General features: G+C 41.3%; 2 protein-coding genes across 10 annotated transcripts in view; one reads left to right on the top strand and one right to left on the bottom strand.

The window, feature by feature from the left end:
* Positions 1–22,929, bottom strand: part of GRIA4 (glutamate ionotropic receptor AMPA type subunit 4) — a 378,736-nt gene extending 355,807 nt beyond the window's left edge. For 8 of the 9 annotated variants that reach the window (XR_006605952.1, XR_006605953.1, XM_004764436.3 and 5 more), the window contains exons 1-3: positions 22,410–22,518; positions 21,683–21,854; positions 20,317–20,475 (exon numbers count right to left, since the gene is read on the bottom strand). Coding sequence is in view for 7 of the 9 variants with exons in the window: in XM_004764436.3 (XP_004764493.1) it covers positions 20,317–20,475; positions 21,683–21,770 (247 nt within the window). In the remaining 2 variants the exon portion in view is untranslated. Of the gene's footprint in view, positions 1–20,316; positions 20,476–21,682; positions 21,855–22,409; positions 22,519–22,703 lie in introns of those variants that run through there. The other variant, XM_004764438.3, reaches the window with a different exon arrangement.
* LOC106007046 (translation initiation factor IF-2-like) lies at positions 21,943–23,576 on the top strand. The gene is made up of 3 exons (XM_045077575.1): positions 21,943–22,014; positions 22,071–22,751; positions 23,318–23,576. The coding sequence occupies exons 1-3, from the start codon at positions 21,943–21,945 to the stop codon at positions 23,333–23,335; spliced, it is 771 nt and encodes a 256-aa protein (XP_044933510.1). The 3' UTR covers positions 23,336–23,576.
* Positions 23,577–23,915: the final 339 nt, after the last annotated feature.

Raw genomic sequence — 23,915 nt, 5'->3', positions numbered from 1 at the left:
GTCCTCCATCAGACAGAAATTTCTAACTCAATTAGATCCAAAATGAATGCATAAAATTGCTCTGGGTCTCTCATTCCGCCGGCATTTCATATGCTACTTATTAGCAACACCTTCCAACCTCTTCTCAGTCATGATCCCGAAGCCCCTTTTCCTTCACCACCTTTAACCACTGGTCTGCCACCTGGTGCCCAGGAGGCTGAGTGAAAAAACAGTATTATTTCAGGGATGACTGTGGTTACACTAATCCTCAGAGGACTTAAACACTTTACATAATGTATTTTAATGCATTGCTTTATCTGTTTCTAATTAAAGGCAAGGTAAGGTTCCCCCCCACCCCTTGATTTATAATTTAGAATCCTGAAACTCAGTGTAGTTGATGAACCTTTTGAAAATTCACATAGTTTTTGAGCAACACAGTGGGAACCAAACCCAGAGCCTAAGGAAGCTCTCCCTACATGATGGAAAGATTCAAGTGCTTCTTTTCTTTTCTTTTCTTTTCTTTTTTTAAGATTTTATGTATTTGACAGAAAGAGAGAGCTCACAAGTTGGCAGAGAGGTAGGCAGAGAGAAAGGGGGAAGCAGGCTTCCCGCTGAGCAGAGAGCTCGATGTGGGGCTCAATTCCAGGACCCTGAGATCATGACCTGAGCCGAAGGCAGAGGCTTAACCCACTGTGCCACCCAGGTGCCCCGAAACACGTGTTTCTACTGATGGGAAGAAGCTGGAAAGAGGTTCAAAGCAGTGCTCTGGTCTCTGAAACTGAGTGTAAGTGAAAGAGCAGAGGCTGGAGAGTGAGAGGCAGAAACAGACATGTCTGGCGAAGATCTTCTGAGAAGAGAAGATGGAACGTCAGTTAAAACTACAGACTCAAGAGAATCCAGAACAGTGTGGGCTGATGACTGATGAGCGAGCCTTTAATTCGGTTCATTCTACATTTTTGGATCTACCTTCTTGATCCTCTCAGTTGATGCTGCGTGCCCAAACCTGAGTGACAGTCCTGGCATTCCCCTTCCAGTAACACCAGTCCCCCGCACAAACCTTCCCTGTTCAGATTCTTGTCTCAGCTCCTAAAGTCCTGAATTTATAAGGTCCCCCCACCCCATCTCCACTCAGCAAGAGGCTGTCCTGTGCCATCCCGTACTCCTGCAGCTTAGCCTGTGCCCACTCTCTTCAACGCTGTTTTACGCCTCCTCCTCTTCTTCCTCATCCCTTTTATGACAAGATTAAATTCCACCTTACTAAGGTTACTGTTTATAAAGTCTGGTCTCTCCTGATAGTCCTTCCTCGGCAATTATGCTGTACACAGCTCCTTCTAATGTAACGCCTACTTATTCCCTTGTTTCATATTAAGTTACTTCTGCCTTTCCAGAAGATTATCAGGTTTTTACGGTCCAATATCACATCTAATATTTCTTTCCAATAATATGTGTGGCACAGTGGAGGAGGAAAGACAGGTGTCAAAAAACATTCAATTAAGGTGACAATTGGACACTTACAAAGCTGCATATTAACAAGGGCAGAACGACGCGGTAGCAAACACATACAGATGCGGAAGGAACATAGAAGGTCGCGGCGATGAGTGGCTGTGCTGAGACAATATGGGTGAGACAATATGGCTCAGAGGCTGGCTAGTTTTTAAAGATCATATGTATTTATTTATTTGAGAGAGGGAGAGAGAGAGAGAGAGCACGTGCACACACATGAGCTGCGGGAGGGGCAGAAGGAGAGAGAAAATCCCAAGCAGACTCCCACTTAGCATGAAGCCGGATGCGGGGCTCCATCCCACGACCCTGAGATCATGACCTGAGCCAAAATCAGATGCTTAACCGACTGAGCCCCCCAGGCGCTCCAACAGATTCATAGGTTTTGAGTATACCTGCAGTAGACAAAGATTTGGTTTTATTCTTTCCACACAAATTTAAGCATCTAAGTAAATCGATCCAATTTTACTTCATTAATCAAGTAAGTCTGCATAAGACAGCCCTTTTCTTCCGCCTACTGTCCTGGCTCTGTAAGAGTTGTGGGAACTGTCCTGACCCATGAGGAGAGAAAAGAGGAAATGCCTTTTGAGGGACATTATACATACACCACGGGCTGCAGGACTCCCTTGTAATTGTAGCCTTTGTCACACTGCCTTCAGATTGTCAGTGGTCATCACTGGACACACTCCTTAGAGGCTCAGAGGCCTGTGTCCCCCGAGTGAATATTCCTTAGCACACCAGACACCTGAAAACTGCCTCTGAAACAGAGGAAAAGTGAGGACTGTAGTGGGTCCAGCACTGTGCAGAGCAAGAGGTAGGGGCAGAAGGAGAATGCACTGCCATGGCTTGGATCAGACTTCTCAGTGGAGGCCTGAGACAGCACTGTCTGTGGGCAGCATCGGGCTCTGTCAGTGGTCTGAAGCAGTCCTTGGGGGGCACGTGAACTCAGAAAGAGGGTGCAGAGCCACTTGCACGGCTGTCCATTCTTAGCTGGAGACTCTCATTCCAGGACTCTTAGCCTCTACCTCCCGGACACAATGTGCTTTAATGAGCAAGAATCCTTACAATCCTTGACCAGTCACCTACTCATATGGAAAAGTCCATAAAAAAACTGTTTTCATTTTTTTAATAGACCCCCACTTACTAATTTAGAGTCTGCCCTAATTCCTTAAATGGGTGCCCAAAATATTGAATTAAAATGCTAATATCTAACTGTCAATTAAAAAGCGCTCCATTCTCCGAATATAACACTGCATGTCAAGTATACAGGAATTAAAATTTAAAAAAAAAATAAGCTGTATCTTGATGATCTGTAATATACAGGATTGTAGAACCACTACATTGCACACCTGAAACCAAGATAATATTGTGCATTAATTACACTGAAATTAATATTTAAAAAAATAATAAAATAAAAAAAAGTTACTCCACGGGTGCCTGGCTCAGTCAGTTAAGTGCCTTTGGCTCAGGTCATGATCTCAGGGTCCTGGGACTGAACCCCAAGTCAGGCTCCCTGATGAGCAGGGAGCCTGCTTCTCCCTCTCGCTCTGCTCCTCCCATCCCTTGTGCTCTGTCTGTCTCAAAAAAATAAATAAAATCTTAAAAGAAAAAAAAAATCTGGGTAAAGAATGAATCATTGTTCCTAGGTTAATGGTTCAGGTCTATTAAATGGTTAATGAAATATTTATTGAATTAACCACATGCAAATACACAAAAAGAAATGAAAAGAACCAGATAAAAATGTTTAAAAAGACTTATTTTTTTGGCAGGGGGGGACTGGCTGGCTCAGCTGGTTGAACATCTGTGCAGGTCATGATCCCAGGACCCTGGGGTCCAGCTCCCTCCTCAGCATACAGTCTGCTTCTCCCCCTCCTTCTGCTCCTCCTCCTGCTCAGGCTCTCTTTCTCTCTCTCAAATAAATATATAAATAAAATCTTTAAAAAAATCCCTTCATTCTCATACATTCAGTGGGTATCAATATAGCGCTTTTATGTGCCAGGGATTGTGCCATAAGCCAACCACTATGGCTTTGTGCACAAATCCAATGGCATTTCAGGTCTCAGGACCTCACATTCTAGAGGGAGAATGATTATGTAACACAGCAAGGTAAGCTCAGGATGCCATGGGATCACAGCCCAGTGGAGCCTAATAAGGTAGTCAGAAAGGACTGACCTGAGAAAGTGACTAGATATCTGAGCCATCAGTTCCCACATGTAGCTATTGTCCTTTCTGTGGAATTGAGCATATTATATGCAAGTCTAATATAAGTTTCATATTTCAATTAGTAACGAAACATGCTCGTAGTGACCAACTGTTCCCTTGATTCTTTCAAAGGACTTAAGTTGATACTTCTAATTAATTAATGGGAGCTGATATTTTCATCTAAAAATAATCAAAGAGTGTAAACAAAGAGGTTAAACACAGCAACTGTTAAGTGGACTTGATATTCTGACAACAAGGACTGTATTGGCTAAAATGTCTACAGAGCTCCCTGGATGGTCTGCCCATTTAGACAGAGCAAGGCAAACTCAAGACTTGGTGGAAAGACAGCTACATTTTCTTCTGTTTCGATATTATTAGCCAGAGAAGCATAAATGTATACTTCTTGTAAACATGTAGAAAACTCGGGAAAATAAGTTAAAAATAATAACTGTATACTAACATCAAAGAAAAATAATCATTATATTTCGGTATTGTCTCCTTCAATGTCTTCTGCACATGGTGGTTCTCATGGAATTGGAATCACAGAGAGTGTCTGCGCTTCCCTGACCGCACACCCCAAAAGTCTCTAAATCATGCTGTTCAGTAGTTTCACCGTCTTCTGCCTCACAGACAGCACTCTGGCCACGAACAGATGACCTAATAGCAAAAGACTCTTACAGACACCGACTGAAAAACTTCCCCTTGAAATAAAACAAAGCAAAAAATGTGAGGAAGGTAAAGACATTGTTGTTCTGAAAATAAAAAATAAAAACATTTTAGTGACACTTGTCTCTGAATAAAATACCCACACTTGGGTTTCTAATCTGTGATTTTATCACTTCTGTAAAATGAGGCTTATTTGCACAGTCATGTATGTTTTCATGATGTATAATCATGATCAGATTTTGTGACGACAACAAGCAACAAATGCTAAGGGCCTGCGTTTATTATATATGCATACAGATTTTAATGTATATGCTGTACGTATACAGAACAAGACAGAAAGTCATTTACAAAGTTGTTCTGAAATAGTGTGTGATTTTGCTGTATTTTATTTTCAAAAAAGAAATAAAATCTTTAAAGTAGTATTGGGCAAAAATATATACCGGAACGTTTATTATTCATTACTTTGAAGGCAATGAAAAAAACCATTACCTTACAAAGTATACGTGTTATTGTTTTCCTATGTTTTTCCTTTGTTAAGCTCTGTGTGTCTATCTGTATGCATATATGCTGTCCATACATACACGCGTGATCGCACTTGTACTAATTATTACTTTAGTCTTAAAATCGTTCAACTCACTAATTTTTTAGTTTTTAATTTTTTAGGTTTATTTATTTATTTTGGGGGGGAGTAGGAGGAGGGGCAGAGAGGAAGGGAGGGAGAGAGTCTGAAGCAGACTCCCTGGTGAATGCAGAGCCTGACTCGAGACTCAATCCCACACCCCCAAGATCATGATATGAGCCAAAACAAAGAGTCAGATGCTTGACCTGAGCCACCCAGGCACCTCTCAACTCACTTTTTAAAAGCCAGTTCTTACTACTCTGCATTATGGGACTGAGTGGCAAGTTCCAGTTTTAGTAGAGATGGTTATCTGAGCCAACTGAATGAAATAAACCTCTACCAAGAGCCATAACAAAAGAAGAGTAGTAACAAGGGGTGTAGTTGGAGATTTAATCTGGAATGGGATATGCAGTGCTCCATCAGTAACTACGATGATCTTTAAGGAGACAGAATTGCATTTACACATATCATAAATGATGTTTATTTATTCATTTTTCTCTTCCCAGAAACCCCAGCTCTTTTCCAACCTGCCTATTATCATAAAAGACTCGGTTTGCAGTCTGAAGAAACATGTTTGAGATGTTAAGCTGAATATTTTTTTTTTTGCTGGAAGTAACAGTTCTCAATGGAAAATAGTGAGCAGAATTACATACAATAATGGGTTCTACGAATGGCAAGTCAAGTAGCAATACAGTATTTCCTGTCTAGGAAATGGTTTCTTAGTGTGTTGGGTGTGAGAAAGGAACCACGTTTTGCTATATACAGAAATGATTAACAGTGCCTCTAGAATTCTTTCTAAAACATAAATATAATTATGCCATAAACTGCTTAAAATGGTTCTTGCTGTCTTCTGGCCCTCATTCTAGCTCCCCAGGCAACTGCAAGGCTCGTCCCTGCTTTGCAGAGCTAACTGCATCCTCTCTTAATCTCCCACTCTACAGAGCCCCTCACTTGCATTTTTGCCTCCACTTCTTCTTCGTTACTACTCCCCAGAGATGTCCATACACCTCTACACTTTTTCCCAGGATGCTCTTTTGTCCGCCCGGAATATTTTGGTCTCTCTTTACAACATGACAGAATCTCATGCATCCTTTAAAGCCCAAGTGGATTATCCCATAATTTCTGAATCTTCCTGCAAGGCCTCTGTGCTGGGGAGGATGAAAGGAAAGAGGAAGGGAACAAGGAAGGGGTTAGGGTAAAAACAGTGATTTCCATGTCATTCCTTGATTAGAACTTCCAAATATCTGCAGAGTCTGGAGAGTATACTCCTCTAGGACAAACATGGAACCTAGCTCACCCTCGCTATCAGCCAGAACCGGGAGATCTGTGCTCTTCTACACAACTGATGATTTTAAGAAATCATTCAGCTAGTTCCAGCAATTCCACAAATAAGTAATTAATACAGGTTGAGGACATTTTTTTCTTTACATCTGACTAGAATACTTTTTTTTCCTTCCTATTATGACCCTGGCTCTTGTGTAAGAAAACAAAATAACACAAAGAAAGAAAACGGAAAAAAAAAAAAAAAGGCAGAGAGGGTCTCTACTTACATAGAGAAGAATTCCTGAACTTAGAACTACTAGCTCAAGTCAGACAGACGACTCTCATAACTGACATTCCGCCTTAAACAGTCTGCCTGGACTTCAATTAATTTAACCATTTCTCAACTAAATATCACTAAGTAATAATGCTTTAATGAGCATTTGCATAACTAGAGATTTTCCTATATTCATGAATTCAAAATATTAACAACTCTAATTTTTATTTACTTATCAACTACTACTATTATTTTTAGAGAGGGACAGAGGAAAAGAGAAGAGAGGATTTTAAGTCGGCTCCAGCTCAGTACAGAGCCCAGGACGGAGCTCAATCTCGTGACCCTGAGATGGTGACCCAAGCCAAAACCAAGAACCAGATGCTTAACCAACTGACCCATCCAGGCACCCTAATTTAGTATTTCTCAAAATACATTATAGAGAGGCTGATTTATAGCAATTTATGTGGGGGAAAAAAAAAGCAGACTTTTAAGTTTTGACCATGAACTTATTAACACAAACAGACTAATGTTGTAACGGACTAAAACCCAAAGAATTTGGGTTCTATATCTATATATATTTTGTACGTAGAATGTCTAAGAAACTGAAATTAATATTCTCTCTTAGCTCATGTTAGATCATGATCATGGATTCCAAAAATGTAGAGTTTAGTTCTGGACAGATCATAACAGGAGTATGGGGCTAATTCAAGCCAATATATTTTAATGAAATTTTGATAAACCCAAAGGCTATTTAGAATGTCAGAATTTAGATGTTAAAGGTCTTAGAAATCAAGTTATATAAGGAAATGATATTTAGCTTAGGAAAAGTAGTACAAAGGGGACATGTGATAAGCTGTTTAAAAATGTGAAGGGTTTGAGTCACACAGAGAAGCTAGACTTGTGTTTTGTTATTCAATTCTGGCTAAGAATTCATTGTGACAAATATGCAAAGAAGAAATAAGCTCCTGGGACATCTGGGTGGCTCAGTCAGTTGAGCGTCTACCTTCATCTTAGGTCATGATCTCAGGGTCCTGGGACTGAGTCCTGCATAGTCCTTCTCCCTCTGTCCTTCCCCCCAACCATGCTCTCACTTGCTCTCTCTGTCTCTCTCAAATGAATAATTTAAAAAATATATAGAAAAAAGAAGAAGAAGAAGAAGAAGAAGAAGAAGAAAGAAAGATGCTCCTCCTTCTCTCTCCTTCCTCTTACATTCCATCAGCAAACAATTACTGAGTTGGGAATAGAAATGTTCCAGGCACTGTAACTGGCCCTAGGAGCAGAGGAATCGCAAGCTATCATCCTTGTTCTCAAGGAACCTGAAGTCTACTGGAATTGAGAGACCATCTACCTACCCACCTATCTAGCTACCTACCCACTTGGTATAAATCTTTTCCCAAAGCATACACAAAATACAGAAAGTACTAAACAGGAAATCTGAGTATTCAAGCAAAAGCTGACCAACATCAATACTGGATGGGACATCAGGCATCAACTAGGTTTTTAAATTTATAGCTCCTGTGTTTTTATGCTCCTCTCCTAAAATAATATGCATAGTCTTACAAGGTATATTTACCTCACACATGTTTATACCATATCTAATATAACCCTATCATATATTATTTATATGATATATATGATTTCAGGAAAATCAAGGATATAAAAACAAAGCAAAACGTTTCAAGTGAGGAGTCCTATAACTGAACAGTAAAAATGGAATTGAGCTCCCTGGTTAACAGAGGAAAAGGACAAAGAGTTCGACTTACAAGTTTTCCATTAAGAAAGGAAGAAGCATGGATGTTTCTCAGAAGCAAAAGAATCTCTTAATTTCAAAAATCTCTGGAGCAGAGGAGTGGTGAAATACCTTTCAGTCTTATCTGGGAAAGACTGTGTACATAGCTGAAAATTAAATAATTTAACCAAGGATAGACTAGTTTCGAAGAGGGAGGGAGCAGGGTTAGGGCAACTAGCAAACTGTGAAATTTACTACTGAAGGTGCAGTGGAGATAATGAAGAACTGGCAGGAACAGCATCATGCAGTTGACTTCAGCCTTCCATTTTCACAAGTTTTCTGGTTTCATGAACTTGAAGAAGTGCAAACAAGCAGCCAGTGTCTGAACAGATGGGATTCTCCTGAGTGTGCTTACTAGCTAACCTGGCTTCCCAAACAGGCTTTCTTCTACTTTGAAAGTGGATTGTATCAGCATTTTCTAGTGAGTTTGTGAGCAGACACCACATGGTATAAGCACCTCGGAGTTCCCTTCTACCATAGACACATTTATCAAAGTGAAATCTGACCAGCCCAATGTATGCTAATTTGCATTAACAGTCCCACTTTCCTCCTTATAGGACTGATTTTCTCCCTCACTTAGCCCATCCCATACTTAGGTCTAATGGAAACAAATAGAAAAACAACAACAACAACACACGCTTAGGATAAGGAAAATATGTAACAATTATTTTGGATCTACTACCTCATTGCCTTCACATTCTCTCCTTGATTGTTTTCTAAAATAACATATAAAATAGTCTTAGCTTTCTGAAGGATGCCCAAAAGTTGAGCAACGGGAAAATTCATCACATATTGCTCACCCATTGAATCAAAGACATTTATTGACTTACTTTGTGCCAGGCACTGGGAAAGTTTATGAGGATGTATCACTTAAAGCAGAGGAAGCCCTTGGTTTTGGGAGTTGATCTTCAAGCAGGGAATATAGATGATAAATAAGTAAACAAGTAGAAATAATAATTACAGATTGTGATCAAAGCAAAGATGATCCTAGGGTTGGTAATGCAATGCAGAGTAGCTAGAATTTGGGAAGGAAAGGGTTTACTCCGGAGGTTGATCAGGAAGGTTTCTCTGGTGCGGTGATTTTAACTTGAGTCCCGAAGGTTCAGAACAAGCCAGTGAAGCAAATAATTGCATAGGAAGAGTCTCCCCATCCCCCCCCCACCAAAAAAAGGAACACAAGTATAAGACATAGAGAAAAGAAAGGGTTAAAGCAAGTTAAAGAATCAAAAAGAAGACCCAAGGGGCCTCCAGCACGGTAGACAAGGCAAAGAGGTGGGCAAGGGGCAGATGGTGCGGGAGCGTGCTAGACTCACAATCTTACTCTACGAGAATAAAATCCTTTGGAAGTTTCAAGAAAGGAAAAGACGGCCTCTGATTTTTAAGTTCAGAGGAGCTGCCCTGGCTCCAGTACATCGAGTGGACAGAGGGAAGTACAGTCAAAGCAGGAGGATCATTCTGAAATCATGAGAAAAGGACCACCGACTACAGTACAACGCTGGGACAGAAACAGAGAAGGTGAGAATATTTGTAACACATGGTGATGTCCTTCAGTCAGATGGTGAGTGACACACTTGAAGGGAAAAAAAGTAGGAAGTAAGAGGAGCAAGAAAGCAGGATGATAAAAATATCAAAGCTAGTGGTGTGACCCCCAGAGACGGACAGGAAAGGTAGGTGAGGAACAACAAACAGGAGAGCATGCAAAGAGAGAAAATGCAGGCCTCCTGCCCAAGCTCAGATTCAGTCCAGGCAGAGCAGGAGATTTGCACAAATGTATCTGCGCAAAGCAACTGTCAAAGAATAACTCGGTCAAAGAAATAGTATCAAAAATAAATAAATGGAAGTTCCTAACAGACATAAGAAAAAAAATCCCCAAAGAGTTAAAAGTACCAGAAAAAATGTGGGACAATATGTTTATACTTTTAAGATTAGGAATACCTTTTAAGTATAGCCAAAACCCCAGAAGCTGTAAAGAAAATAACTGAGATCTGACTACATATAAGTTTAAAATGTCTATATGCTAAAATGCATCATACACGGAGCTGGAAGCCAAAGGCACAGTAGAAAAATAGTCCTTAACGCAGACAACAAAGGGTTAATTTTTGCAGTACATAAAGTGCACCCACAAATGAAGAAGAAAATGTTGGCAAAGGAGGAGAACCCCAAAGAAGGACACAGATTTTCTAAATAGAAGACAATATTCTCCGCCTCACTATTAATAAGAAACATGCAAATGAAAGGAGCAATTAGGTATCATTTCTACCCATCAGGACAAGTGAAGATTCAAGAGACATAATGGCTTAGTGTTGGCAGATCATAGGGAAAGAATTATTCTCACATTTTGGTGGTTGTAAATTTAAGTAACAGTTTGTTTTTGAGGAGAAGAAATTGATAATATCTATTAAAAACAAAACCCCACATTATTTAATAGGGTAAATTTCATTACCAGGAATTGGTCCCATAGGAATGATCACACAGGTACATAAACAGTTCTTCTGCTGTTTTGTTTGTCATATCCGAAATGCGGGAACCACACAAATGTTGATCCAGAGGGTACAGAGTATGCTGATCATAGTGACTGCACGATGACGTATGAAGAAAATGAGATGGCTCTGACATGCTGATTTGTTACGGTATGAGAGACAAACCATTAATAACATGCAAGCACAGAATGTTACCATTTTTTTTAATGCCTTTATCTTTAGATATACATACATTAGCTTCATATGTTTTCAGTACTCTTGTCTCCCTACCTGGGTCTGCACTGTGATTATCTCTAAGGGGTAGGATTACAAAATACTTTGGCTTTTTAAGATTTCTGAGTTATCTGAAATTTTTACAAGTACATGTTCGTTCAAAAAAAGACAAAAATGGGAAAATCGGAAGAACACAAGGGCATAATATATTTGAAGTTACTGGTGAAAACCTGCTAATTTTAGAAGAAGCATATAAGCAACAAAGGTAAGCCAACACAACCTATAGCTGACTGTAAACTTTGTCCTGTATCTGGAGAAACATGGCTATTATTCAAGGAAAGCACTCAATGTCACATTTTCTTTCTTACCATTTATTTCTAAGATAACTCATTATTTGCGATCCTAGTAGTTTTATTAAGTCAGGGCTAAGTACTGGCACTAAGATGGCGGAGCAATTTTGACTTGGTTGATGTTCTTAAAAAACACAGTCAACACTGTGATTTTTGGAACCCCAAAATGAGTCAGAGAAAGCCTCTCTAGTTTGTGGGCCACACTGCAAATCGTACAGAAGAATCTGAGATGTCCAATGTGAAACGCAACACGGATCCGCGGGGGTGAATCACAGTTGTTCCAGGAAAGAGGTAGCTTTGAGGAAAACATCTTTCTATTTAAAAAAAGAGCTGCCTGGCTGCTGTCACACTGTGGGCCGGGACACCATGCTCGCAAGCTGCTGTGTGTGAATGGCAGGCAAAACTGACTTCACTAACTGAAGGCCCAGATCCTTCACGTCAGGCAAATCTCCCTAACTACAGATCTTTTCTCTCTCTGCATGTAAAGTGATGATGATAATCACAATAACGCCGGCTTCTCAGAGTTGTGTTAGGCTTGAGGTAAATCCCAGGAGGGCCCGGCACACCGTCCACCCCTCCTGCAGTCACGACTCTCACCAGAGGAGGAAGGAGTGTCAACGGCCAGTTAGGCGGCAGCCACGCTGGATCTCGCCAACCGCCAACAGACAAGGAAAACCGGGGAATAACAACTGGACTTGCCCATCTGTAGGTCTGTGCTGACCTTCAAGAACACAGTGTTCCAGGAGTGGGGATAGTGAGGGAAAAGATAAATCATGACAAAAATAGGAACTGATACGGAATGCGTAGAACCTTGGAGAGTAAGAGAAGGAATAAAAATAATAGGAGGACAGTCTGAGAGGCAGAGGACCAAGCCAAGCATGTTTCCAGCCAGGACGCACTGATTATTTTCTATGTCAAGAGAGAAGCTAATGGAGATGGATTTTATGAAAAGATTCCTGGTTAGTTTCAAGGATATAATCCAACAGGCTTCTAAAATGATAAAGTAGGGAATGAAGTACTATTTATTTCTAATTTACATGTAGGCTGTGGTCCTGGGCCTTTTTTTGTGACTGGGATTTACTGAGAAGCCTTCCAAAAGTTTAGACACACACACACACTGCTTAAGAACACAAAATTTTTGTGCTTAATTAACTTGTGTTTAGTTAATTAATTATCAACCTCTTTAATACATCCATGAATAAGTCCTTTCTCTGAATCACCCACAGACTCCAGATAAAGACACCCTCTCTTAGGACGTGAAAATACTTTTGAAAAATAGGAATTTCTATTTGTGTACATAAATTAAAACTAGCAATTCAATGAGAGGTAAAAAATATTCTTATGAAATAACTACAAAATATAGATATTCAACAAATGCGTTGCTTTCTCAAAATATAAACAGAAAATGTAACTCTTCCAAAGTTAGATCAGCTCAGAGATAAATGCTCCTATCACAGAAAATGTTAACACAACTAAATTACATTCTAACTGCATTCTATTTCCCAAACACTTTTCTAATATTCATAAAATTCACATGTGTATATGTTATTTCCCTACAGATTTAGAAACTGAGGCTCAGAAGTGTTAAGTACCTTCCCCACTATCAGACTGCAAATTCAAGCCCATCTGGTTCAGAAGCCCGGAGAAGACTATCTCCCCACCTCTAAGAAAAACAGGGGAATACGCTAGACCCCTACATACAGAAGAGTATTATTAACGGAATCTACATGGAATTAATAAAGGCTGCTTTTTCAAAAAAATCTGGTCAAAAGACCACTGTAAAGAGAAAAGAAGCCTGATGTTAAAGATCAAGTATCCTCGCAATTCGTTATTTAAATTTTGCAGGCTTTGACAAGGCTTTTCACTATTTACTGGAAATGCTTTCTCACCTCTTGACGCCTGTGAAATTGCTCTTGTCTCATTTTCCTCAGAACTTCCTGACCCCTCGTCCTTCAGTCTCCTCTCTTTTGCTGCCCCTCGAAGTAAAGGTACTTCCTAGGACTTTGCACTCAGCATTTTTACTCTTCTCGCTCTCCTGGGTGGTCTCGCCACCTCCACGGCTGCAGGCACCCCCAAATGCCGGTCTTCCATTCCCGCTGAGCCCCGCAGCTGCACACGCACCTGCCCCGCTGTCTATGGCAGAGGCGGGCAGAGCTCCGCTCAGTGTCTCGTCACCCGTCACGTCCATACTTCCGACTTCTGCTTTCCAAGCTGCTTACCCTCCTGCGGGGAACAGTCAACAGACACAGCCCCGAGTCATCTCCCCAAGTTAGAGATCAGAGAACTCATCTTGAATTCTTACACTTCCTTTCTCCTCACCCATAAAGATACCAACCCATAAGTTAATTCTTTTTTTTTTTTTTTTTTTTAAGATTTTATTCCTTGTCAGAGAGAGAGAGAGAGTGAACAAGCAGGGGGAGCAGCAGAGGGAGAGGAAGAAGCAGGCTCCCTGCTGAGCAGGGCGCCCCGTGTGGGTGGGGCTAGATTCCAGGACCCTGGGATCATGACCTGAGCCGAAGAAAGACATTTAACCAACTGAGCCCCCAGGTGTCCCCAACCCATCACTAAGTTCTGTCAACAGTTCTGTATTCTTGGATCTTTTCTCCCTCCTCAGGGCGTCTACTTTTCTTCAAGCCTGTACCATACTAAACTGTATGACTTCAAGATTCCACTGACTTGCCTTTTCCTGCCGCGTCCCCTTCCAATTCATTCTCCTTCCCACAACCAGCCTATTCTTTGTAAAATATAAATCTGATCCTGTATGTCACTGTTGTGTTTTATGTCACCGATGGGCCCCCTTTTCATTCAGAAGAGTCTCCTTCCAGCAGCAACAAGGTCCTCCGTGGGTCCACAGCCCGTCCCCTCTCCTTCTCCCCTTCCCCTTGCACTGGGTGCTAGAGCCAGCCAGACAGAACCCTCTTCAGGGGCTCAAATACACCTGGCTCTCCCACACCTTAGGGCTGCATCCTGTGCTGCTCCCAGCCGGCTGGCCTCCCTTTCCTTCTTCCTTCTCGAATGACTCAACAAGAGCCTTAACAGCCAGATCTGCGGACACCTCACCTGGGATGCCAGGCCACGTCTGGCACTGTTCCCACAGCCATCTCTGCCCCAGCTCTCTGTTCCTCTGTCCGAGCACTTTGCCTCATTGCCACTGGACTAATGGACTCGTCTGTCTTTTCCACTGGGCTATCAGCTCCTTGAGGGCAGCAACTGTCCCTACAGGCTCTCCTACCCTTGCTCCTAGCACAGGGTCTTAATGCACTTGCCCTTGATAAACAGGTCTAATGAATACATAGTTACATTCATTATCTAATCTAGTGAATGGATGGAAAAATTCATTACATAATATGACTTCAGCCTTTACTGTATCATTCACTGTCATATGATTAATGAATAAATTGCCCAGAAGTGTCTTGCCCTATTTTCTTCAAAACAGTGCAAGTAAATTAGAGAAAAAGATAAATGGTGATTCTCTTCACTTTCTTTCTTTTTTTTTTTTTAAGATTTTTTTAAATTTATTTGACAGAGAGAGAGAGATCACAAGTAGGCAGAGAGGCAGGCAGAGAGAGAGGGAAGCAGTTCCCCGCTGAGCAGAGAGCCCGATGCGGGGCTCCATCCCAGGACCCTGAGATCACGACCTGAGCCGAAGGGAGAGGCTTAACCCATTGAGCCACCCAGGCGACCCTCTTTTCACTTTCTTAAGTAATCTCAAAATAGATGTATTTTTCACACCACCAGAATCCTTGTAAAAGACTTAGGATAATAGTTAGAAGACCAAAGTTCAAACTGTGACTTGCAACTTATTAGCTACCTGGTCTTTGCCAAGTCAAGTGACTCCTTTGAGCTAAAGCTAGCTTAACTACCAAAATAATGATGTATACTCTTTATTCGCAATACGCTTCTCAGAGTGTCTCCTTCTCATACTAGTTTGAGGTCAAATAAAATCATATATATGAAAGCAGTTTAAAAACTATGTGTCATCATAAAATGTAAAGTATGCTGTATTTATTCTTCATTTTAAATTCCTGAACAATAATAAAATTCTGTAAATAAGACTTCTCAGTATCTCCTAATGCCACAAAATAAAAAAATTTCCTCTTCAGGAAATAAACAGCACTTGGAATAATCTGGTTGAAATAAAGTTTATGGATTTTTTCTAATAATTTTATGAAAGCTTAATCCTGTGAAAATTTTGAAATACAGCAATGCAAATTATGTACTTTCTTATCCCTTAAGAAGGGGACAAACTATAGGAATATGACTCATCTTTGTCTATAATCTCATGATAGAAAATTAAGAGGAAGAAAGAAAGATCATCATAGAATTATTTCAAATCAACATAGAATTTTGCTATCAATTCAAAATAAAAAAACTTAAAGACAGTCATGTAAGTTCACATCATTCATTTCCGTAAGAAATAATCCAAAGTCAAACAGTATTTAATAATTATATTCTCTGTCAACAACTCTGCAAGTCAAACTAGCAGAATTTTACTTTTAGCACGTTTAAGATTATTTTATCAGCCCAATGTAAACTCTTAGAATGTCTTTTCAGGGCTTCATGCCCCTCAAATGGAAAACTGTACAATTATTTAAACGCTGTTGAATTAGAGTGAAGAGAAAGTATCACTCATATTCAATAAATTTTTATCAAGTACCTATGCATAAGTGGAAATGCCTGTAGAGCCTACTAGATATAGTGTCCCATTTTCAATATATTTAGATTAACTAAACACGTATATTTTACAGACCAACCTACCTTTACAAGTAGCACTCATCCTGGATATTTAGAGCTGACTAAGAAACTGGCCACAAACAGAACTATTATTTAACTCTAAAAAGAATAACTTTCAACATGATGAGGGTGTAATACCCATTCTATTTGGGATTGTTACAACTTTCAAATCCACTATTTTTTAAACTGCTAAATAGACAGACTTTAGACAGAGAAAGAAGAGTAAGATTAAAACATCATTTAAAAAAAAAGTATTAACCAAATGGTTCTTCCAAGTTAAAAAAGTTGAAAAATATGTCATAAGATTCTTTTATTATTTCACCGAAGTTATAATACAGTACTTGCTCTGTTTTATTATGCATTTCCTATTGCCCATCTGAAACTTATGAATCATTTCACAAACTGAATATTTGTGGATTACATTGCAAAGGTACTGTCTTACTGAAGGAAGGATTTCTGATGTAAGTGGACTAAACTAATAATTGTTATGGCGCCAATATTTTTATCTTTGAAAACATTTGGTGATAGACTACTTTAGTGTTTTGGTTATTGCTTATGGTCGGATATAATATACAACATCCTCCAAAACAAAATACTTCCATTCATTAACTACAGAAAATAAAAGAAAACAACATGCTTTGAGATTGTCTCAAGTGTTTTGCAAAGGACATATCCAATTTAAATAGCATGTCTGTTTGTAAGGATAGCTAATTTGGGTCAACTGTATGGCACTTTCTTAAAGAGCACTGCCATATTGAATTTATTTATCAAATATCCATTTTGCTATACCTTATACTTCAGATGAACCACAACAAAGGAAGGTATACTTTTAATTACATTTTGAAATTTGAATGACAAAATGGAATCGATTAGGGCAGAAGTGAAAGCCACCAGTGAAGATGTTAAAAATGCTCTCAATGAGTTCCAATCTAATCTAAATTCTCTAGCAGCTAGGGTAACTGAGGCAGAAGACAGAATTAGTGATCCAGAGGACAAAATGATAGTGAGATTTGAATACTTGGGCTATTTATTACACCTATTATTTATTGTTATTGTAATAGGTCATAATTTTATATTATCTGTATTTCTTATAAATTTTATATTGTTATTTTATATATAATATAAAATATATTTTATATTGTTATTGTTATATTTCTTAAAAAGTTTTATATTGAGCCATGTGACTTTCCAATGATGTGAACAGTTTAAAAGGAAAGCAGTATTAATATTAATTAATGATTAATATTAATTATTATCAAATATTATTAAAGACAAAATAAAACATAAGCCAAAATTATTTGTCCTCCCTCAGGAAGTTGTGATTTATACCCAAAGTGGTATGTTCGAGGTAATCAGGTCTAGACTTACATAGTATGCAAAGTGAACACAGAATGTTCAGATTGTCCAAAGTATTCTTAGAGTGCTAAATTAATTCTGAGGTAGAAGCAGCAGCAGAAAATTATATCTGTCTAGCAGATGACCAACACTCTTCCTTCTTTAATCTGCTTTTCTGTCTTGTGAGTATACATAGCCTTTTAATGGCCCTTATTCACAGACAGACCAGATCCCACAGCTTGACAAGAACCCACTGCAGGTCAATCACAATTAAAGTAAATCTAGCCAGTCATATATTATATCTTTATATTTAATCTAACATGAAAAATTTAAAAATCCAGTCTGTATCACTTTGAGGAATGAGTTCCATGTTAATTCTCCAGAATACTATTTTTATCCTTTTGTACCCAAAGGCAGAGAGCTTGATAGATGAGTCTGCCTCATACTTAGTGCTTGCATTTCACCTTTAATCAGACTGGAAAATGGTACATGTATATGCTCCCAGTCAATCCACTTAACAAACACCAATCCCTTGACCCACACTCTCTTGGGTCAAGGAATTTTTTCCCCCAAGTTCTACTTAGATTTGCCTTGAGGACATTTGGCACACTCACTTGTTAAAAATAATAATAATAATAATAATAAAGTCCTTTTCTTCACTAGAAAATGTTTTTTCCTCATTTACAATTTATGTTTTTTTAATATTTTGAGCATACACAAAATTAATTACTTGTGATTATGGAAAAATATGATATTATTAACATTGTACTACGCCTGGATTCAAAATCAGTAGTCTCAAAGTTTACCTAGTTTCAACTTTCTCAATCCCAACATGTTAAAGAATAACTTATTTTTATTTTTATATCTTCTACTTTTTCATTTGTGTGCAGCTTCTTCTCAATTTCCCATGTGTGCTTTACCACTAACACTTTATATAATATTTTCAAAACATAAATAAAATCACATTATCCTGAAGGAGATTAACAAATGATATGGAGAAAGAAAAGATCAGTGTTCTACAGTTTCTATAGATGGAAGCTGCAATATAAACGTTAGACTACTTAAGAACTTAATATGTAAAACCAAGATAATATAAAAGTAATATATGTGCCACTTTTAAGAAAGTGTTTCCAAAATTTAGTAATAAAGATTAATATTTAAATAGTAGTTTACTGCTGACGAAGTACCATCACATATATTTGGATCCTGAGTTATTTTTAAACTTAGTAATGTTTTGTTGATATACTCTCAGGAGAGATAAAAAAAACTACTTAAAAAATAAATATATTCAGGTACTAAGCAGAATACTTTATATCTAAAACTACTTGTTTTAGGGATGTTGACATCCCTTTCAAAACTTGAAACAGAAAACTAATATCTGATAAAATCTGCAAAAATAACTATCCCAAAGACAGCTCTAATTCATGTATGTTTCTGCTGAACAGTGATTCCCTCCTGCTATAACGTAGATTTTTCTCACTAAACACAACAAATGGTCTTTCCTAATTTGTGTTCAGAGCAACTATAGAATTTCTGCAAAGTAACATTACTGCAGCAGTTTACAAAATGTCAAATGCTTGGACCTCCTTTAGGAAACCAAGTTCTAAAATGAAGTAAGAGTTGGGTGCCAAAAATTTAGGGAAAGCAATCATGGTATCTGTTAGACGAGTTAATGGCAAATAAATATGAATTAAAATAGTTAAATCAATGAAACAGATATCCTCCAAATATTTAAAAACTCTATTTTCTATAGGACTTACTTATTCGGTACACTTTCTTGTGCTGACAGGACTTTTAAAACCAAAATGGACTCTATTTGGTATCACAAAAATACAAATCAAATGAAACGTTGTATTACTGCAATGCAAAATTTTATACAGAATTTATCCTTACACATTTTACACAATCTAGAGCCATTATCTTAACACAAAAATTTCTGAACAGTAATAATTAGCACGTCAAGCTGAGGAGATATTTGAAATGTGTTTTCAGAATGAAAATGTTATGTGAATGCTCTACTGACTGATTACATTTTAGAGAGTTTCAAGTAAATATATCATTGATTATATTTTTTTACACTAGGTTAGACTGTATTTTGGTGAGGGACACGGTGCCACGGTCTCTGTATTACAGCATGAGGTGAGGTCACTGGCTCAGTCCCCCGAGCGGGATGAGAGAGGAAGCTGGGTTGGTTCCTGAATTCATGTGGATTGTGGACTAACATGATTTGGCACCAAGGTAAGGATTCATGGAGCTCTAGCCACAGGACAGATGCATTACGTGATAGTAAGAGACATTTACAACCCAGAATATAAGAGCAGGGCAGCCTCCAGTGACATCACCAGATCATCTGCAGCGTCAGCCAACCGACCAGAGTGTCTATCCTCCACACCAGCGCTCCCCTCTGCCTCGCTCTCAGCAAGGCTCCCTTCGCCCTCCCCAGGGCAGGAGAGCATGTCTCTTCCTTAAAAGCAAGGCACAGGCTTCCTCAAGGGAGAAGTAAATACGAAGACACAAAGGAACAGAATAAAAAACTAGACGGAGTTCAATTATCACTAACTTGACATTCAGGTAACAGGAATACCACTGAAATGTGGCAGGAGAAATCAACTTGAATTATCCAGACAAGAATGAAAATAAATAAATAAATAAGGAAGGAAGGAAGAAGAGAAGGGAGAAAGACCGCTGAATATCCCCGAGACTAAATCATTCACACACACACACACACACCACACACACACACACACACTTTTTTTTTTTTTTTAAACTCTGACTTGTTCTGGAACCAGTCAACTGTGGGAATCTTGCATTTCTTTCAAAAACCATTTTTAAAATAATATAATAAAGGGGAGGAGGAAGAACTCTATTGCTTCATTTGAATTCTCTTTAGCTAGAACTTGTGTTTTACTTACAAGCATTTGTCACAGCAAAACTGTTGGCTGTCTCAATGTTGTCCACATGAGGTACCAAATTAAAAGGAGCTTCCGACGCATTGGGGCTGGTGTTATGAAGGAAAATTGCTAATCGAAAAGCCGTGTATTCCTGGTCTGTGTTTCGGATGAAGAGACCACCTATTAAAAACAGCAGGAAAAGCATATTCGGTGCTTCCTCTTGGAAATGCAATACCTACCCCCCCAGCACTGTCAAATCCACCGGCATTCAGCAACACACAGGATTACGAAGCTCTCCCTGCCACGTCTTGGGACCGCCTTTTGTCCCTAAGGTGTATGCTTAGTATTTTAGTCTTTAGGACAGCTCAGCGCTTTACTGTCCCAATTTGTCACGATCACAATGACCTCTGAGACCATTGAGTGTGTTTTCCTTCCTCCCTCTTGCCCTCCCCATGATTCCCAGCACACTGCTCCATCAGCCAAGCTGAGGGCATTTCTGTCTAAGAGGCATGCAGATGAACAGAACAGAGGGTTTACATTAAAATGCAGAAATCAAGGGATGTGGTGACACGAAGGGCAGAGGGGAATGGGAGAGGAGACATGAACTTTGTTTTCCTGCGGTTCCCGGACTCAGCCTAATTAGCCCCGTTTTGTTGCACAGTCCACGAGAAATGATGCAGTGTTGAGGCTGAGCCTGGCTGGAAGAAATTCAATAGCTGCGTCCCATAAAAAGACAGGAGAGGAGAACAGCAAGGAAAGCCACTGAAGGGTAGGGTCGCTGGCCGCGGAGTCCAGCGGGAGGAACAGGAGCAAGAGACTCAAACGGAAAACAAAATAAAAGGAGAGAACGTTTCACGGAAAAGGGATCTAACTTTGGAATCGGTTAACCAACAGCGAGCAAAGACAGGGGGTTGGGGATGGAAATGCTTTTTGCCCGAACAGTGTCTTTCTGGAATGAGCAGAAAGCGGAGAAGCTCAGCAGGGGAAGAAGTGTGTTGAAAATACACAATAATAATTTTAAACCCCCAACAAACATCCCTTCATGCTCTAGGGAGAAGAAAGAGATAGCACATTCAGTATAATCGAACCCCAAGGAGGTTTTTTGTTTTGTTTTGTTTCCAACTTATTCCAACCCCACTTAAGCGACTTGAACCGAAGGTGGCAGTGGGAGCACAGGCGAGGAGGAACGGGTGGGCAGGGTGTGCACATTCCAACTGAACCAGCGCCCGAAGAGGCAGTCTTGTGCACAGGGGCGACGGGAAGGGAGAAGCAGAGGTAAAGGGAGCCGCCGAAGGTCTCCCCGAATTGCTCCCCGGCAACTCATTTAACTCACTTTCGGATACCTGCCCCAGACACCCACATGCACACCGCACCGGGCAGAGCTTACCTATCTGCACGCTGCTCGGAAAGGCTCCCATGGCGAGTCCCCAAAATCCAGAAAACAACAAGACAATCTGTCTGCAAATAATCCTCATCTTCTTTTCTCCTCTCCCTGGCGCGCGCTCTTTCTCTCACACTCTTGCGAAAGGCTGTTCAGAGAGGCATTGACAACGATGGCGCTAAAATTAAAAACAACCAAAAGAAAAAAAAAAAAAAAAAAAAAGAAAAGAAAAAAGGACAGGAGAGAGATGTGGGTGGTTGGCGATTATGACTGCTCCCCTTCAGCAATCCATCGCGAGCTGCCAGCTTTTTCCCGCAGTCTCCATAGCCCTGAGAGCGGTTTCCTGTCCGGCTGCAAATGTTGCACATGCAGAAGATGGTGGTGGCGCGTCTAGTGGCTGCTCGCCGGGACGAGACATGCGCCCTGTCCTCGCCTCCCTCGCCCGGCCCGCGGCTCGCCTTCGCGCACACACACCGACACTGCGCCGCGGCCGCCGCACGCGCGCCCGCACCCGCCCCGCGCGCCCGCACCCGCCCCGCACGCCCGCACCCGCGCGCCCCTCCCCGAGCGCCGCGCTACCTCCGCGCGCCCCTCGCCCCCTGCTCGGCCGGCTGCACCCCGCCGGCGCGCCCCGCGCGCCCCACGCTCCGCGGCCGGGCTGGAGCCGGGCTTTCCCTGCTCACCACTCGCCCACTCCCTCCTCTGTTCTCCCCCGGCTCGCGGAGGGACCTACTCCGGTGATGGGCACCCCCAGCGCCCCTTTCGCCGCTTCTCCCGGCGCCTCGGCGTCTCCGCCGCACTGGGCAGGAAATCGGCCCCGCGGGCGGGGTGCGCAAGCCCGGATCAGGGGCTCGGGGAGTTAGTGGCTCCCCAGGCCCCCGGCCCCCTGCCGCATCCTTGCAGGCTCGCGGGGAGGACCGGCTGCCTCGCTCCCCGACAGCCCTTGCCCTTCTCCCAGCCTCGCCCTCTTCTGCCACTGGGCTGCGCGCGGGGGACTCCGGTCCTCGCTGCAGCAAAGATTTCTCACCAGCAAACAGCCCGGGAATCTGGAGAGCCTGAGACAGGAATGGATGAGGTGAAGGGGCCCGGAGAGGGAGAGGAGGAGACAAGAAGGCAAAGGGCAGCCCCAGCAGGTTTAAAAGGCCAGTACCGAGGAGGAGAGAATTGGAGGAGCGAAGGCAGGGGAAGAGACCCAGGGCAGGGGTAACATCCTTGGAAAAAGAGGGATGACCGAAAAGTTCATTTAAATAGCAAAGTTGAGGGTAATGAGCGGGATGGGGAAGAGCCTGAGAAATAAGAACTCGGGGGTGGGGGACAGCGGGTGGGGGGTAGTGGGGGGTCCAGTACGTTGTTTGAAAGGCATGAGGCAGGACTAGGAGTAAGAACTGCGTGGAGTGCAAAGCGGCGAGAGCGACTGAAGCCTCCTTTTTTCTAGCAGCCCATTCTGGGGGACACTTTCCCTCTGTGCTGTGGCCCACTTCAGAGAATAACCCGACACGTTCAGGGCTTGACGAAGGAGAACAAGCAGTGCTTGGGGCAGTGGGCACAAGAGACTGCGAGAAAAGGGAGTATTTTTCAGGCACATCTTTTCTTAGCTGGGGCTCTGGAATATTCACCCATATCCGTTTTACCCCCCTGAAGACTTCAGCGCTGCCTTGATGGTGTCCATGGTTGTGTGGACTGGGAAGAAGAACGCGGATTATCCTAGCAAGCGTCCAGGCTCTGGTGTCCCTCCAGGGGCACGGAGGCGAGGTCATCTCAGCAGATGGATGGAGTCTGTGCAAACCCCCAGAGAGTGAGCGTGGCAGCTGGGAAAGACAGGTTTCTGATTTCCTCTCTGTGGCCTGAGGTCTCCTGCTGTCCACAGTAAATGCGATCCACTAATGCATTAAACGGTGAGAGAAAGCTTGTTTAAATCTCTACAGTTCTTTGGGTGCTCTTGGTTGGATGCTACCGTTTGAGGGCCTGGAAAGCTGGGTCAGATGAGTTCATGAAGCTTCTGAGCAATCATTACAGGTAAAGATTCTCCTTGAAGGTTAAGGAAACTGAAGTTGAGTTTCCCATTACATTTTCAAAAGAATATAGCAAGTGTCCACGTTCACGCAGTGCAACATTTGGGAAAAGAGCAGACTGGCTCAGGTTAAATGGAATTCTTATGAGGGCCCCACCTGGTTAGAGGTGTTTTTGAATACGCACTACCCTTACCCCTTCAGGCCTCCTTATACAAACTATCACCAGT

Source organism: Mustela putorius, unplaced genomic scaffold, assembly GCF_011764305.1.
Source record: "Mustela putorius furo isolate JIRA1106 unplaced genomic scaffold, ASM1176430v1.1 tig00000198_pilon_pilon_pilon, whole genome shotgun sequence".
Classification (NCBI taxonomy): domain Eukaryota; kingdom Metazoa; phylum Chordata; class Mammalia; order Carnivora; family Mustelidae; genus Mustela; species Mustela putorius.
The sequence above is the reverse complement of the archived record's forward strand: the minus strand, read 5'-3'. Positions and strand labels throughout refer to the sequence as shown.

Bases quoted from the DNA above. Each gene is read 5' to 3' on its own strand.
- LOC106007046 (XM_045077575.1), top strand. From the start codon at position 21,943: ATGACTGCTCCCCTTCAGCAATCCATCGCGAGCTGCCAGCTTTTTCCC. The intron at 22,015-22,070 runs GTTTCCTGTCCG...TGGCGCGTCTAG, and splicing joins TCTCCATAGCCCTGAGAGCG to TGGCTGCTCGCCGGGACGAG.